The sequence below is a fragment of the Aquarana catesbeiana genome, linkage group LG03 (genome assembly GCF_042186555.1).
Source record: "Aquarana catesbeiana isolate 2022-GZ linkage group LG03, ASM4218655v1, whole genome shotgun sequence".
In the NCBI taxonomy this organism is placed as follows: Eukaryota; Metazoa; Chordata; class Amphibia; order Anura; family Ranidae; genus Aquarana; species Aquarana catesbeiana.
In genome coordinates, this window is record NC_133326.1 from 511,231,412 (window position 1) to 511,249,666 (window position 18,255).

The following is an 18,255-nucleotide window of genomic DNA, read 5'->3' on the forward strand; positions in this document are numbered from 1 at the left end:
AAAATTTTTTGTAACCTTGGCCAGATCTGTGCCTTGCCACAATTCTGTCTCTGAGCTCTTCAGGCAGTTCCTTTAACCTCATGATTCTCATTTGCTCTGACATGCACTGTGAGCTGTAAGGTCTTATATAGACAGGTGTGTGGCTTTCCTAATCAAGTCCAATCAGTATAATCAAACACAGCTGGACTCAAATGGATGATCAGAAGAAATGGACAGCACCTGAGCTAAATATATGAGTGTCACAGCAAAGGGTCTGAATACTTAGGACCATGTGATATTTCAGTTTTTCTTTTAATAAATCTGCAAACATGTCAACAATTCTGTGTTTTTCTGTCAATATGGGGTGCTGTGTGTACATAAATGAGGGAAAAAAATGAACTTAAATTATTTTAGCAAATGGCTGCAATATAACAAAGAGTGAAAAATTTAAGGGGGTCTAAATACTTTCCGTCCCCACTGTATATAGGGGAATCAGGACCTCCTTCCTCCTGCTGCTGAGCCCTCCTAGAATTATATTTGCTTTTCCAATGCCTGGCCACACAGTTCAGGTGATTGAAAAGTGAACAATGTACCCCCAAATCAAGGCAAAAGGGGGTCCAAAGGTGTACCTAAGAAAGTGGCCGGTGAGAGTGTATGCAAAACAAAATCATGCAGCATGGTTGGCCTCAAAGGGAAATGAGCCCAGAGATGGGCTTTAAGGGCCATGTAATGCTAGTGTCTTACAACTTGCCAGTGAAAGGATTGCAATACAGGGCTAAACAAGGTAGAGAAATAACTGCTTCCATGTGTACCTCCCTCACTAGCTGGATGGGTGAGCCATCGCTCCCCTGTTCGGTTCGCACCAGAACATGCGAACAGGCAAAACATTTGTTCGAACACGCGAACACTGTTAAAGTCTATGGGACACGAACATTAATAATCAAAAGTACTAATTTTAAAGGCTTATATGCAAGTTATTGTCATAAAAAGTGCTTGGGGACCCGGGTCCTGCCCCAGGGGATATGGATCAATGAAAAAAAAGTTTTAAAAACAGCCGTTTAAAGTGAAACAATAAAAGTGTAATATTCCTTTAAATTTCGTACCTGGGGGGTGTCTATAGTATGCCTGTAAAGGGGCGCATGTTTCCCGTGTTTAGAACAGTCTGACAGCAAAATGACATTTCAAAGGAAAAAAAGTAATTTAAAAGTACTCGCGGCTATATGAATTGTCGGTCCGACAATACACATAAAAGTTCATTGATAAAAACGGCATGGAATTTCCCCACAGGGGAACCCCAAACCAAAATTTTGAAAAAAAAAAATGGCGTGGGGGTCCCCCTAAATTCCATACCAGGCCCTTCAGGTCTGGTATGGATATTAAGGGGAACCGCGCGCCAAAAAAAAAAAAAAAAAAGGCGTGGGGGTCCCCCTCAAAATCCATACCAGACCCTTCAGGTCCGGTATGGATTTTAAGGGGAACTCCGCGCCAAAATTTAAAAAAGAATGGCGTGGGGTCCCCCCAAAAATCCATACCAGACCCTTATCCGAGCTGGCAACCTGGCAGGCAAAGAGGGGGGGATGAGAGAGCGCCCCCCCCTGAACCGTACCAGGCCACATGCCCTCAACATTGGGAGGGTGCTTTGGGGGGTCTCCCCCAAAGCACCTTGTCCCCATGTTGATGAGGACAAGGGCCTCATCCCCACAACCCTTGCCCGGTGGTTGTGGGGGTCTGCGGGCGGGAGGCTTCTCAGAATCTGCAAGCCCCTTTTAACAAGGTAACCCCCAGATCCCGGCCCCCCCCTGTGAAATGGTAAGGGGACCCCTAGCATTTCACAAAAAAAGTGTCAAAAGTGTTAAAAATGACAAGAGACAGTTTTTGACAATTTCTTTATTTAAATGCTTCTTCTTTATTCTATCTTCTATCTTTCTTCGGTTTCTTCCTCCATCTTCTTCTTCTTCCTCCGATCCTCTGCTTCTTGCTCCGGTGTTCTCATCTGGCATCTTCCTCTGCTGCGTCTTCTTCCCTTCTTCGTGCTCGGGCCGCTCCGCATCCATGATGGGAGACTCCCGCTGTGTGACGCTTCTAGTCTTCTGACGGTTCTTAAATAACGGCTTCCCAGAGGCTTTCCCTGTGACGTCAGAGGGGGCAGGGTCACCCGTTACATAATAGGCGATATGGTATGGATTTTTGGGGGGAACCCACACCATTTTTTTTTTAATTTTGGCGCGGGGTTCCCCTTAAAATCCATACCAGACCTGAATGGAATTTAGGGGGACCCCCACGCCATTTTTAAAAAAAATGTTGGTTCGGGGTTCCCCTGTGGGGAAATCCCATGCCGTTTTTATCAATGAACTTTTATGTGTATTGTCGGACCGACAATTCATATAGCCACGAGTACTTTTAAATTACTTTTTTTCCTTTGAAATGTCATTTTGCTGTCAGACTGTTTTAAACACGGGAAACATGTGCCCCTTTACAGGCATACTATAGACACCCCCCAGGTTTGAAATTTAAAGGAATATTACACTTCTATTGTTTCACTTTAAGCATTATTAAAATCACTGCTCCCGAAAAAAATGGCCGTTTTTAAAACTTTTTTTTGCATTGATCCATGTCCCCTGGGGCAGGACCCAGGTCCCCAAACACTTTTTATGACAATACCATGCATATAAGCCTTTAAAATTAGCACTTTTGATTTCTCCCATAGACTTTTAAAGGGTGTTCCGCGGCTTTTGAATTTGCCGCCAACACCCCAAATTGTTCGCTGTTCGGCGAACTTGCGAACAGCCGATGTTCGAGTCGAACATGAGTTCGACTCGAACTCAAAGCTCATCCCTAGGTAACAATGGTAAGTTTGTAATGTTATTATGTAAACAAATATGTCAGAGAGGAATGGATTCCGTGAGTTACAATTACATTTTAAATTTGTTGAAGATGCTAACACTTGAGAGGATGGATCTTAATATCATTATTGAGATGAACACAATGTTTCCTTAGTGAGTGTGGAAGACAATGACCGTAAGCTGGGTTCAATCATCAAACAATTTTGTAATTGTAGAGATCCTAGGTGAGATACCTGGGTATAGGTAAGGGAGGATAAATCGGGATAAGAGAGAGTAAAGAGGAAGAGAGGAAAAGAAGAAAAGTAAGAGAAACTGTCGGCGGGATCACATGGGTCCCCAAAGGATTACAATGCAATACTGTAGAATCTACTAGAGGGTTATGGTTCCAATAAATGACTCCAATAAATGATCGAAGTCCGAGGGAAGATAATGTGGAGCCCACGTTTTGCGGTGTGGGGGGATTTGGTCTAGAATGGTGGCTTCAATCTTACTGTGAATCATAGCTGAGTGACTATTTTTCACCTCTGCTATACTTAATTTTGGGGTTTTCCAGGATCTGGCTACCATCTGTTTGGCTGCTGTAGTAAGCTGGAGAAGAAGACAAATTTGTGCTCTTGTGTAGTCCCCCTGCACATGGTTTAACAGTGCCAGGGATGGGTCAGGGTCGAGGGTGTCTCGAAGTAATGTTGAGGCCATGTGAAATATTATTGTCCAAAATTGTTTCACAATAGGGCATGACCACCAAATATGGGCATGTGTACCCCTCTCTCCACAGCCTCGGAAACATAGGGGGGAATAATTCGTAGTAATTTAGTAATCCTTGCTGGGACAAGGTACTAACGCATGAGGACCTTGTAATTTGCCTCCAGCGCTATGATGCTATGCGACGAAGATTTTGTGTTGGTCCATATGTTTACCCAATCTTTAGCATCAAGCTCAATTTGTAGGTCTTTGGACCACTGTGCAGTATAAGAAGGGAGGTTGGCTGGTAGGGAGGTGAGGTGATTATAAAGACTAGCAATAATGCCTGGCGCATGTGGGTCAGAGTTGCAAATACTTTCGTAAATTGATAGGCCATCTAGAGGGGAGCAAGAGCCTATTGTTTGGCGAAATGTGCAATCTGCGGAAGCATTCATTAGGAGGAAGCTTGACCTGAGATTGAAGCACCGGAAATGTTTTAAGGGTGGTGTTGGTGACCAAGTCACAAATTCGAGCTGAAATGAGCCTGGCTCAGTAAAAGCTGGATAGAAAAGTGGGTGGCCTAGGAATGAAAGTAACGGGGAATGTGGAGAGATTAATTTGAAAGGGCCACATAGACTGTCCCACAGCCTGAGAGAACGGCGGGTAACTGGGTTGGATATAAAGCCGCGAGTTTAAGGGGGCAGCCATAGTAGGTTGGACACAATAAGGGGGGAGAGTTCCATCGCTTCTAGACTGACCCATAGTGGAATTTCAGTTTTTGCATGCAATAATGTTATTTGGGCCAACTGGGCTGCATGATAATAGTGGGCAAAGTTAGGGAGCCCTAAGCCTCCACTAAGTTTGCTACGAAGGAGGATGGATCTAGACACCCTAGGTTTTATGGGGCCGAATATATTTAAATACCCGGGTTTGAATGATTCGGTGGAAATAGGAGGGAATTGCAATTGGGAGTACCCTGTAGAGATACAGAAGCTTTGGGAGTAAGGTCATTTTAACAGCCGCAACTCGTCCAAGCCAGGAGACACAAAGGGGACGCCAGGTATCCAGTAGGGAGGACAGGTGTGATAATATAGGAAGATAATTTGCCTGGTAAAGAAAAATGGGGTTATCAGTGAGTTTTATCCCGAGATATGGTATGGATGATGTGGACCGATGAAAAGGAAAGTGGTCTTGTAGGTAAGTTCTTTTTGTGGAAGAGACACGTTGAGGGCTTTAGATTTAGCTTGATTAACTTCTAAACATGTTATAATCGCAAATTTGTCTAGAAGCTGAATGAGGTTAGGGAGTGACGTACGAGGAGAGGTTACAAACAGAAGTGCGTCATCCGCGAACAGGCAGATTTTGTGGGACGTTGAAGCGACTTCCAATCTTTGATATCAGGACTCGCTCTAATCAAAGTAGCTAGGGGCTCAATCACTAGGGCAAAAATTAAGGGAGAGAGGGGGCATCCCTGTCTAGTCCCCCTTTGAATTTGGAAGTTATCAGAGCGAAACCCTGAGTACTTAACATAGACTTGTGGCTGATTATATAGGGAGCAGAACCACTGCAAAAAATGCGGACCAAAGCCCCGGCGACGTAAGATAAAGTGCAGGTAAGGCCAGGAAACCGTATCAAACACTTTCCTTATATCTAAAGATAAAAGGTGCATTGGTATTTTGCGAGATTGGGCTAGGTGTTGGAGTAGAATAACCCTTCTAGTATTGTCACTGGCTTGTCGTCGTGGTATAAAACCTACTTGGTCTTTGTGGATCAGCCCCCTAATAATCGGGTTAAGACGTAATGCCAAAATTTTAGCTAAAATTTTGATGCCCAGATTAAGCAAGGAGATAGACCTGAAGTTGGACCAAAGAGAATTATCCGTGTTGGGCTTGGGTATCATGGCTATTATAGCTGTCAACATGTCTCGGCCAAAAGTATGGTGTTGGAGTAAAGCATTAAAAGAATTGGATAGGAGTGGGGCTAGGGTAGTAGCAATTTTTTTGAAGTAAGTGCTGGAGGGGCCATCTGAGCCTCTTGCGGAATTCCGAGAGCACTTTAACAGGGTTGCTAGTGTGGGTATTTTTATCTATTCGGAGTCTAATGGGAACGTGAACTTGTTCTGGGCGACAAAGACGCATAGCCAGGAAGGTATCTGGCTTGTTAGCCTTAGTATATATAGTATGATTGGATCTGCGTATGGCTTTATCGGCCGATTCAGCCAACAGCAGGTCCAGTTCAGCTTTGGCCTTCTCCAAGGCTATTCTATGGGTTTCGGTAGGAGAGGACTGGAATTGAAGAAAGCATTGATGGAAGTCTGCTTCCAACTGGGTTAGTTGTAGCTTTTTATCGCGGTTAAGGTGGGTGGCTGCAGTTCCACTATTTTGACAAATCTTCCTGTAATGCAACATATTACAGCCTAAATATGGGTTTAACATGTTCCAAAGGTGAACCTTGCCTTCAGGCTGGGTTCACACCAGTGCAAATTAGATGCGGATTTCTCTGCATCCAATTTGCATGTCAGGAGATTGTGACTGGCTTTCTATAGAGCTGGTTCACACATCTCTGGAGCAGCTCTGGTGCGAATTGCACAGGAGTCCTGTTCGTTTTCTGGTCTGTTTCAGCCAAAAATTTAGGCTGAAATTGGATCTGAAAACGGTAAATGGAGACGCACTGGACCCCCTGCTTCTGAGCCGCTCCGTTCTTCATTGTGAACCCAGCCTTTAAGGAAAAGTTAAGCCTGCTATACACATCCCAAATTTCAGCTGATTCCTACTGAATAGTCCAAATTTCATGCTTTGGATGGCCCTGTCGGTACCTCATGGAGAATGCAAATCAAAGTAATCAAGTGGAAAATGGGTGGCCAAACAGTGACTGCATCCATCAGATCCAAGCACTGCTCAGGTATTCTGACAACTGTGGGTGGAGGTTGTCTGAATACAATAGCTGTCATGGAAGATTTCTCCAACTACAATGTTAGGAACTCTATACCTGTATGGTTATCCTTGAGCTGTGTTCAAATTATCTTGCGGTGACCTACGTTTTACTGCACTGGATGAATGCAGGTCACCGCTAGTACATACTGAAAACAATCCTTTTCTATGTGTTCTGTTCACACTGAAATGCTGCCCAGAAGTGAGGTGCAGTGAGCTGCTACAAACATTTTATCACAGTGCAGAGGAAGGTATTGCATGCCACTGCTGTGCAGTGACATGAATGAAGTGTCACTTTGTGCACATCAAAGTTCACACACACACACAAAAAAGAAACCGTGTTATGCGCTGAAACGTGCATCACACTGCCCCCTACTACTGTCTGACTGCAACCGGAACTGCGGCGGTTTAGTGTGTGGACTGGCTCTTTCAGTCTGATTAGTTATTATGAGAATTAAAACTGACTCAGCTTTATCAAAGATTTTCATCTTCTGTTACCATTTTCACAATACTGAAAAGTTGAAGAGTCTTATACACAAAGATGCCAAGTTAAACAAGTTTATTAAGATTTTTTTTATTGATACAAGTAACAAATATACATACAAAAAAATACAGATTTCACTCCTGAGCTATTAGAATTTAGGTTTGAACACTACTGTGAGACATAGGGACCCTGTGATACTAGCGGACTCTATATTAACCTGATACAAGTAGTATGGATTATTTGGCTGCTTTATGCTTGAGTCGTGTAATTTGAATGCCTGCAAATTACACGAAAAGATTCTCCACCTAAATTTAATAAATAAAATACTTCTATTTAGTATATCCAAATTCAAATGTACAATACACTATCAATATCAGTGAGATGCATATTGTAGAAAATAAGTTGCACAACAAATTTATATATTTATATATATATATATATATATATATATATATATATATATATATATATATATATATATATATATATATATATGCATTGTGCATTAAAACAATGATAATTTACCTAGTGCCTTCTCCCTTAGTTACAAAGTAACGTACAAAAATGAACTGACCTCCAAGCCAACGAGAAATCAAAAATTTCTTGTGTTAAATAGCTTGCAAACTAGCCTATGATGAAAGGTACACCATTCCTACTGTGAAACATGGAAATGGATCGCTGATGTTTTGGGGATGTGTGAGCTACAAAGGCACAGGAAATTTGGTCAAAATTGTTGGCAAGATGAATGCAGTATGTTATCAAAAAATACTGGAGGAACATTTGCATTCATCAGCCAGGAAGCTGTGCATGGGACGTACTTGGGTATTCCAACATGACAGTGATCCAAAACACAAGGTCAAGTGACCTGTCATTGGCTACAGCACAATAAAGTGAAGGTTCTGGAGTGGCCATCTCAGTCTCCTGACCTCAATATCATTGAACTACTCTGGGGAGATCTGAAAACGTGCAGTTCATGCAAGACAGCCCAAGAATTTACAGGAACTGGAGGCTTTTTGCCAAAAGGAATGGGCAGCTTTACCATCTGAGAAGATAAAGTGCCTCATCCACAAAAGACTTCAAGCTGTCACTGATGTTAAAGGGGGCAATACACGGTATTAAGAACTGGAGTATGTAAACTTTTGATCAGGGTCATTTGGATAGTTTCTGTTGTGATTATAATTTAAAAAGAGTAAACATAGTTGATTGATAATAAATGGCTTCAGCCAAACACTAACCATCAGTGAAAGAAAAGTTTGTGTTATCATTCATATTCTCAGAAAAATGGCCAAGAAATCATACATTCTGCGAGGGTATGTAAACTTATGAGCACAACTGTATATTAAAAGCACTCACATTTAATCATGGGCATATTGCTATGTGTTGATGATGACTAAAACAGCAAAGAGCATTAGCACATTTACATAATTAAGCCAGGGCGATGCGTCTTGTTGTCAGACCAACTTCTTCAGGAGCTCCAGAGGAAGTCACTCTGGTGAGATGATGTGGGCAATGGACATTATTAAAATGTTAGTGCTTTTATTATGACTTTGGAGGTCCCTTCTTAGTGAGCTGCTTTCCAAATTAAGGGTGGCTGCACAAGGTGATTTGTTATATGAAAGTTTAACCGATTGGAAAATATATATTTTTTTCAGATTCAATAGTGCAAAAGTGTTTTCCACAGTATATTTATAATAAATAATATATTGCAAGTGCTGTCTTTCACACTGATACTGATAGTGTATTGTACAATAAAAGCTTTCCATTTGAAACCCATATCAGCAAAATTCAACTTATACAGGAACCAGTAACTCCCTAGAGCATTTACACCCTATTCAGGCAGCCATTCTTTAGCCTGAACCTATATTTATCAGAGTTCCTCTAAGAGAAGAGCTAAATAAGTCAATTTAGAAGATAGTTTGTGACCTTCTCTCATATTCATGAGGCTATTACCTACTGAGAAATTGGACCACTGCTGCAAATACACACAGTGGAAACTAGAATTAAGGAATTGGTGCATAAAATAATGGCAGAAATGTTTTAATGTCTAATCCAATAGAAATATGAATTATTTAAAGGTCGGTCCACTCTAACATATTTCACCTTAACTGCACTTCTGCCAGATTAGGGGCCAGACTAGGCAGAGGTGAACTTTAACCGCTTGCCAACCGTATAATTTACATTTACAGTGGCAAGGCGACTGCTGTGCAGAATCACATACCTACTACGTGATCTTGCATTTCCGGGTCTGGGGCGTGCGCCACTGGTGGCCCACTCCCTGCTGTGATTATACACAGCTGATCAGCAGGTATGGCGGACTCGATGTCCACCGGCACAAGCAAATGCTTCGGTACAGAGGTAGAACAGCCATCTGCCTATGCACACAAAGCAGACTATTGTTCTGTTAGCACAGGCATGGATCCTGTGTTTCTGCCTTAGTACAGTAACGGTTCATATTTTTTAGCACCGATCACTGTATTAGTGTCACTGGTCCCCAAAAAGTGTCAATTAATGTCAGAATTGTCTGCTGCAATATCGCAGTCCCGCTATAAGTCACTGATCGCTGCCATTACTAGTAAAAAAAGAAATAAATAAAAAATATCCCATAGTATGAAGATGCTATAACTTTTGTGCAAACCATTCAATATACGTTTATTGGTATTTTTTTTTTCCAAAAATATGTAGCAGAATACATATTGGCCTAAATTTATAAAGAAATTAGATTTAAAAAAAAATATATATATTGGATAGGTTTTATAGCAGAAAGTAAAAAAATATTCTTTATTTTTTCAAAATTGTCGGTCTTTTTTTGTTTATAGCGCAAAAAATAAAAACCGCAGGAGGTGATCAAATACCACCAAAAGAAAGCCCTATTTGTGGGAAAGAAGGACATACATTTGGGTGCAGTGTCACACAGCCACGCAATTGTCAGTTAAAGTAACGTAATGCCGTATCGCAAAAAATGGCCTGGTCATAAAGGGGGTAAATCTTCCTGAGGTCAAGTGATTAAAGAAACAAAGTCTCTTAACTAGTCCACCCCCGGACCCACCTTTTTGATGCTATGCCGCCATTCCTTTCAGTATCAGAATTTGCACAAAAATCTGTTTCTTCCAGGTATAGGGGGAGCATTTGACTCCCTCCCAGAATGCAGTGCTTGTGCAGCCAATCGGCAGACCCACCTTAACAGAACTTAATTGTGTCTAACCTTCAATATTAAGCTTACACAAGTTTTTACTCCTGGAGAAACAGGGTGGAAGGGAAGCATGGTAAAGGAAAGTATAAGTAGGTGGAAGGGTGGGTTAGTATGAGACTCATGAGTATGAGATGTCACTTTACCCTGAATGAGCAGTCTTTCCAACGCAAAACCTTGGAGGGCAGAAATATGGAAGCTACCACTGCTACACCGATACCTTGGAACAAACATGCAAAAGAGTTTAGGCTTATCAGCCTTCAGTGACTATATGCTTCACTTAGACATTCCAATGGCAAGATCTACTTGCTATACTTCCTGACTCTATTCACCTTCACCTTAGCTTTTGAGTATTCCAGACAACCTTGGGGGGTGTGACCACTCCTATGATATACAAAATAATTTAAAATTCCACCATGGAGAGTGATACTTTCCTGTATGGCATGCGGCAGCTAAGCACAACAAAGAGCTCATGTGAATATTTTTCACCAAGACGTAAGAAAAACTGCTGCCTAATTTCAGTATTTACTATTAACAGAAAGATACTTTTTAGATGGACTGACCCTTTAAGAGATGGCAACAAAATACTGGAAAATAAACTGTACTTTATCATACAACAAATGCACTCAGAAAGCAATTCAAAAACATATTTTCACTGGTTCCAGGTGATCAAGGTACATTTGCTATTATTTTACACTATAGAATATTTGCCTTTACTCCTGTTTGAGTGTCTTAGGTGTCAATAGCAGATTTCATGAAGGTGTGCACAGCATACAAATAGCTGCTTCATATTAATTAGGTGATGGTGGCCTGAATCCCCCTGCAACTTCATATACTGTGTATCCCTCAGGAATTTTGGTAAAGGGATTTGCACATCTCAGTTCTAAGCTCCACCTTCCTCGTCATGACTAAGCCAAGAAGTCTCCTGCTGAATTTATTAAATGTCAAATTAGGAGAACTGCAAAAAACAATAAAATGAAAATGGGGGCATAGCCGGAATGTCCATTAGAGTTATTTTACCTCCATTCATAGTGACCCTCCCTTAGCAAATAATAATTTTAGAACTCATGCTTCAATCCAAGGGTATCTTTCAAATGGAAGCATTAGGTAAACCGATCCTTTATTTTTAAAAGTCAATTTAATCTTGTTTATTTGAATCTGCAGAACAAATTATTTTAGAAAAACTGAAGAAATAATGTAATTAAATTGAATGTATAGCTGAAGAAGAATGTAGATGTCAAAAGACCAAATATCAGACTAAAGGGCGTACAACTGAATGACATAACACAGAAATAAATCAGTACATACAAAGCAGAACTGAAAATATTTGTTAAGCTAAATGTCCTATATTCCACAATATTGCTGTAAATACGCTGTAATGTTATTAATAGTTTGTTTCATTGAAAGAAAAATGCAGTTTTTATTTTTTATTATATAAAACATTATGTTATCCAAACCACCTGATTAGGTTCTTCCTTATATTTTCATACCTGAATTGGAAAATATCTGCAATTGTTTGGTTGCGTTGGCAGCATATTCTAATTTTAAATATTTTATAAACAAGATCAAGCATTTTTGGAAACCACTGTTGTATTTATTTGTAGCTGAAAAAGTATGTTTACCCACAGGTTACTAACTGGTGCATTTCACAGCTCATTAAAGTTAGAGATTTTATATTAAAGCAGAGTTCCACCCATAAAATTAACTTTACAGAAGTAAACATCATAATGCTTCAGCAACAACATATTGAATTTTTTTCTTTACACACCCCTTTTGCACTGTTGCTATGGGGTCCCTTGTATTCTGCCTCTCCGCGGCGATTTACATTTCCCCTCGGCACCTGTGCTTACTAGTGCTCCTGGGAGATGTGTGTCATTCTTTCCCAGGAGTCAGTGGGCAGCCCCGAGGGCTCTCATCGCGTTATTTGGAAACCAGAAGTGACGCGAGCAAAGGCGCGTTCAAGCGCCATTTTCAAAAAGGGAACAAAGCCCTTTGTTGCCATTACACTGACATGTATATATAGAGCAGCCAGCTAAGAAGGAGGTTTCATAGAGCAGCTACAGCGACGATCTTTTAGTACAGCGGGTGTATATCTTCTGCTTATCTTGGTTGCCATCACAACGGGACGGGCACTTCTGACGCCGCCGCCCGTTGTGATGGCAACCTGAGAAGTTTCCTGAGCTGCGTGCTTACTGCGCATGCATGAGAACGGGCAGTGCATGCTGGTTATTCAGCAGCACCGTATCCTGGAAGTTTATCCTTGTAGGCTTCGCCTGCCCACAAGCAAGATGGGAATGCCCAAGCAAGAGGAATATAAGGTTAGTTTTTTTTAATTAAATAGGAACAAAGGCAGCGCAATTTACCAGCCTAATGAATGCTAAATTAGCATACTATGATTGTAACTTTTTTTTTATATATGTGGTTGGAACTCCGTTTTAATACTTTCATCAAATAAGATAACTTCAAAGTGGTTGTAAAGCCTTAAGGTTTTTCACCTTAATGCATTCTAAGGTGTGCCCCCCTTTTTCTTACCTGCGCCTGATCCGATTCAGTGATGTGCATGAGCGCAGCGGCTCCAGCCGCTGTCGCTCTCTTCATTGTATAGACTGATAGCAGCAGGAGCCATTGGCTCTCACTGCTGTCAATCAAAAGCGGTGACATGGGAGTAGGGGGCGGGGCCGAGTCCCTCTGTCTGTGTCAATGGACGCAGCAGCGGGACTCGGGAGCGCGCCTGCACCTGTGCTCCCAGGGAAAGTTGCTTTCTGTGGGGGCAGCTGTTGAAGAGGAGGGGCCTGGAGTGCCAGCAGGGCACCCCAAAAGAGTCAGGCTGCTCTGTGCAAAAGCATTACCCAGAGCTGATAAGTATAGGCAGGTTTGTTATTTATTTTTTTTTAAAAAGAACGTTTACAACCACTTTAAGTCAGTGCGATCTCAAAATGTTCTCAGAGCTGGCTTAAAACAAAATGTGACTGTCACCCTGCCCACTTCTCCCCAAACATATGCAAGATGTATCGCTTGTTTTGTCTAAGGGGGATCGATATCATAAAGTACTAATGCAGGAACAGCAGTGGCCACTGGTCCTGCATTCTATGTGATAATGTCAATAACCTGAGTGGAGAAAAAAAAGTGGCTTCAGGGGACTGATCAGCCCTACCAGATGCGTGGGGATGAAGCCTTTGAAATCATGTGTTAGCATTCCTCTCTAATAGATTGCCCTAGACAAAACAAGCATTATATCTTTCATATAAAAGATGTCTGGGACATTTCGTCCTTAACAGGGTATAGTGCCTAAGCTATGAATCAGTTAATATGCTCCAACTTTGGCTCCCTTTCAACTGACTGCAATTTGCATCCATGACAGAACTCAGGATATGGTTGCCAAACTTTCTGAAACTTGGCACAAGAATAATGGTATAAAACTACTGATATGGCTCTACGCATTTTTTATTGTGGCACTTATAGAATATTTGGCAAAGCAACAACTGGCATCATTTACCAGTGAATGCCAAGTGACTTTCTATATTGTTCTTAGTCCACAATCAAATTGAACAGGTACATTCCTAAAACAGATTGGCAACTGCTGGTAACTCAGTTCTTATTTAGAGCATGATTCATGGTCAGTAACGTGGTGTCTGAAGGGCTATGCGTTCTTCTTGCACACAACAGCCAATGAGAATCTTATTCCATTCTCTCAGTGCAGCCTAAAAGAATGAAAAGAGATTTAATTGGTGGCTATGTTTTTTTTTTTTTTTTTAAGAACCCCCCAGATTGCTCTTTAGAGTAGTACAAGCCTAACAACTGGAGGTATGGGCAAGAACAGGTCTCGCTTCAATCCTAAATCATTTTAGCCTAGCTCTCATGTTGTAATTTAGTAATATCATGTAAATAATAATGGAATATCATGTAAATAATAATGAAAGCAAATCATTTTCTAACCTTAAATAATGTCTTAACATTACCCACCTCTTCATATATTCACACAGTTAAAAGGGACAGAATTGCCATATTTGTAGTGGCAGAAGACAATGTAAAATTTTTGATGTGCCTTTTTTTCTGTTTGGCTTTTCCAGTTTAGCAGAACATGTTCACCAAGTAGAGGGTTTCACCCTGGCGCTCTGAGTTAAAGCATGGCACCATAACCTAGAAGGATGATGTATTGTGTAACAAAGATTAAGTCCTGCACTGGATATGGGAGATTTCAAGCACTGGAAGCAGTAACTGGAAAGCATCTTGGATATAGGAAGCGCTGTTGGAGGCCTGAAAATTAAGACAAATAGTATAAGTAGGTCAATTTAGGAACTTTCCTGTTTCAAAACAGAGACTCAACTGGTACAATAAAAAAAGAAAAAAAAGAAAAAAAAGGTAATTAATGGAAATAATAAGTGCTGATTTCATCTTGTAGTTCTAGGCGGAATCAGAAAGAAGTGCTATCCAACACTTCTATACCAATATAAAAAGAAAACTGATAGTACATGAATGGCAGAGACAGAATACAGGAATATCACCAACAATCCACATACTTCTGTAGCTCAAAACATGGGGGTCATGCCTGACTATAGGTCTTTGGCACACTAGTGATTCTGTCAATGGAAACAACTCGACAGCAACAGAAGAGCCAACTTACCTTCTATTACTGTATTACGTTATGGTGGTTACACCAGTGAGATGTCACTCTGTTGCCTTTCTAGTGGTTGAAATTAGGCAGTATTTCAGCAAGCGAGAAACAGATTGTATGCAGAATCGGCTGTGTTACATCAGCTCTCTACTCTGCCTCTTCTCCCATCCCTACTGCCATAACTGCATTGTAATCTTCTAACCTTACTTTACTTTTCTGTGGCTCCTCGCCTGAAACACGCATTTGAATAATAGAGTCAGTTTTGATAATTAACCTACCAGTTAATGTTTGGATTGTGGGGGGGGAACTGGAGCACCTGGAGGGCAACCATGCAAGCACAGGAAGAATGTGCAAACTTTAGGCAGATAATGTCCTGACCAGAATACAAGCTGAAGACCCCACTGCTTCAAGGTACAGTGCCTTGAAAAAGTATTCATACCCCTTTGAAAATTTCCAAATTTTGTCATGTTACAACCAAAAACGTAAATGTATTTAATTGGGATTTTATGTGATAGACCAACACAAAGTGGCACATAATTGTGAAGTAGAAGGAAAATGATAAATGGTTTTCAACATTTTTTACAAATAAATATGTGAAAAGTGTGACGTGTATTTGTATTCAGCCCCCTCTGAGTCAATACTTTGTAGAAACCCATTTTGCTGCAATTACAGCTGCAAGTCTTTTTGGGGATGTCTCTACCAGCTTTGCACATCTAAAAAGGGTGACATTTTTGCCCATTCTGCTTTGAAAAATAGCTCAAGCTCTGTCAGATTGGATAGAGAGTTGTCTGTGAACAGCAATTTCCAAGTCTTACCACAGATTCTCAATTGGATTTAGGTCTGGACTTTAACTGGGCCATTCTAACATATGAATATGCTTTGATCTAAACCACTTCACTGTAGCTCTGGCTGTATGTTTAGGGTCGTTGTCCTGCTGGAAGATGAACCTCTGCCCCAGTCTCAAGTCTTTTGCAGACCCTGACAGGTTTTCTTCTAAGATTGCCCTGTATTTGGCTACATTCATCTTCCCATCAATTTCTCCACAACTTTATCACTGACTTGTCTGGTGTGTTCCTTGGCCTTCATGATGCCGTTTGTTCACTAAGGTTTTCTAACACAGAACAGCTGTATTTATACTGAGATTAAATTACACACAGGCGGACTCTATTTACTAATCAGGTGACTTCTGAAGGCAATTGGTTCCACTAGATTTTAGTTAGGGGTATCAGAGTAAAGGGGGCTAAATACAAATGCTCGCCACACTTTTCAGATATTTATTTGTAAAAAAAAAATGAAAACCGTTTATCATTTTCCTTTCACTTTGCAATTATGTGCCACTTTGTGTTGGTCTATCACATAAAATCCCAATAACATACACTTACCTTTTTGGTTGCAACATGACAAAATGTGGAAAATGTCAGGGGGTATGAATACTTTTTCAAGGCACTGTATATGTCCTAACCACTAAGCCGCTCATTCAGCACAAGGTCACATGTAAACATTAACATACCTGTAAAAAAGTGCATTATGCTTATGTTTCCAGCAGCCCTTTTGTTGAAATGCTACCTCTTTGCTGCTTGCTGGCTGCTGCCAGATGAGCCAGATAAGTCAAATACCTGTGTCCTCAACTGGCTTCTATGACCTGTAGTGATGTACCAGTTGGTATAGGAAACCACAGCATGCGGTGGAGGAGTAAGTATTCTACACACCTGGAAATATGGAAGACAAGCAGCAGCCCTTGAGCACTGAAGAGGTGGCATTTTAGCATACTGTAGAAGCTGCTGGAAAGTTAAAGCAGAACTTCACCCCAAAGGGTTTTTCCTTGTCCTCCACCCCTCCTCCCCCATATTTGGAATGTCTTTTTTTGGGAGGATAGAGAGGGTACCTGATTTTGATAGGTACCCGCTCCCACTTCTGTTCATATGGCCCCCTCCGCAACCTCTTATGACACGTTACAGGTCCCAGGAGACTGTGGGACTATTCACAGGGCGCAGCATGCCTTGCGCAAGCACAGTGGGCAGCGGCTGTGAAGCCACAGTCACAGTGGGCTGCCCACAGTTAAGATGCCAGCGCCTGGATCTGGAGACCGGCAACGAGGCAGGTCAGAGGAGGATCCTGGAACTGTACTTGTAGCTGCTGACTTATAATTTTTTTATACAGGGTGAATATCCTCTTTAAGTATACATCCTCTATTACAGGTATGGAATGCTTTACAAGTTACCTTTTGCTGTCAGGATCACTTTAAAGGCTAAGTTCACTCCTGGAGCATGTTACCTGTTAAACCCATATTTAGGGTGTAACATGCAACATGCTTTAGCACCTCCCCCTGCAACCCCCCCCTCCCCCCAGCCGCATCATGCATTCACATAAATTGGTGAATGAAGAGACTACAAATCCTGTCTGCCACTGCGACAGACAGCTTGTAGTTCTCAACATTAAAGCGCCTACTGCTTCAACATGCTTTTTTGATGTGTTTTTGATGCTTTGGGGATGCTTTATTTTTAAGCTTTAATTAAGCTTGGCAAATGCCCTGTGTGTATGTGTGTGTGTTTGGCATTTGTTTTAAAGGGGTCCAGTAGAACCTCAGCTCAGTAGTACCCCCACGCAGCAGATTCCCAGCTCATTGGTACCCTTGCTCAGCAGATCCCCAGCCTATTAGTAGCTTTGTTCAGCAGATCCCCTGCTCAGTAGTACTCTCAGCTCTGCTGATCCCCCACTCAGTAGTAACCCCCAACTCTGCTGATCCCCCACTCAGTAGTAACCCCCAACTCTGCTGATCCTCTAGTTTGCTGATCCTCCTCTCTCTCTGATCCCTGCTCACCTCCTGCTATATTGCTCCCACGCTGCGCACTACGTGTGACATTGCTAGTTTCTCCTGCTCCGGCCCCCCAGGTCTGCTGATCTCTACCACTCAGTCCTCTCTCTCTGGTCCCCCTGCTCACCTTCCGCTAGCATCTGGTAGTAGCTCTGCTCCAGACCAGACCCCACTTACCTTCCTAGTTCTCCCCGCTGCACACCAGATGTGACACCTGCACCAGACACTTCCAGAATATATACACATGAACCGGAAGTGACTACCAATGACATCTTTCCGGTTCGCTTGTCTGTTTCCCAGTGCATCCTGGGATATCTCATACCTGCAATACCTCCAAAACAAAGCAAAGCTAAAGTTGAATAAAAGCCTCTCAAAAGCTACAAGTGCTGTAAGCAAGCTTTGTCAGTGAATTCTATGGAGGCTTTGAAGAAACTTTGAAGCACCAAGAAAGCGACATGGGATATAATTTTTGAAGCAAAGCAAACACAATGTGTAAACAGGACGGTAAGCTTACCATTTTATTTAGTGACAGGTTCTTTCATCTGAATTTATGTACAGTGCATCTGGAAAGTACAGGCATACCCCACTTTTAAGTATGCAATGGGGTTTAATTACTAAAGATGGAAAGTGCAAAATCAGGCTCACTTCTGCATAGAAACCAATCAGCTTCCAGGTTTTATTACCAAAGCTTAATTGAACAAGCTGGGGTTAGAAGCTCATT

General features: G+C 41.6%; 1 protein-coding gene across 1 annotated transcript in view; it reads right to left on the reverse strand.

Annotated features, from left to right (window-relative positions):
- Positions 1-6,977: 6,977 nt before the first annotated feature.
- Positions 6,978-18,255, reverse strand: part of FAM114A2 (family with sequence similarity 114 member A2) — a 90,964-nt gene continuing 79,686 nt past the window's right edge. The window contains exon 14 of the mRNA XM_073621146.1: positions 6,978-14,361. Coding sequence (XP_073477247.1) covers positions 14,275-14,361 — 87 coding nt within the window. The 3' untranslated portion in view covers positions 6,978-14,274. The remainder of the gene's footprint in view (positions 14,362-18,255) is intronic.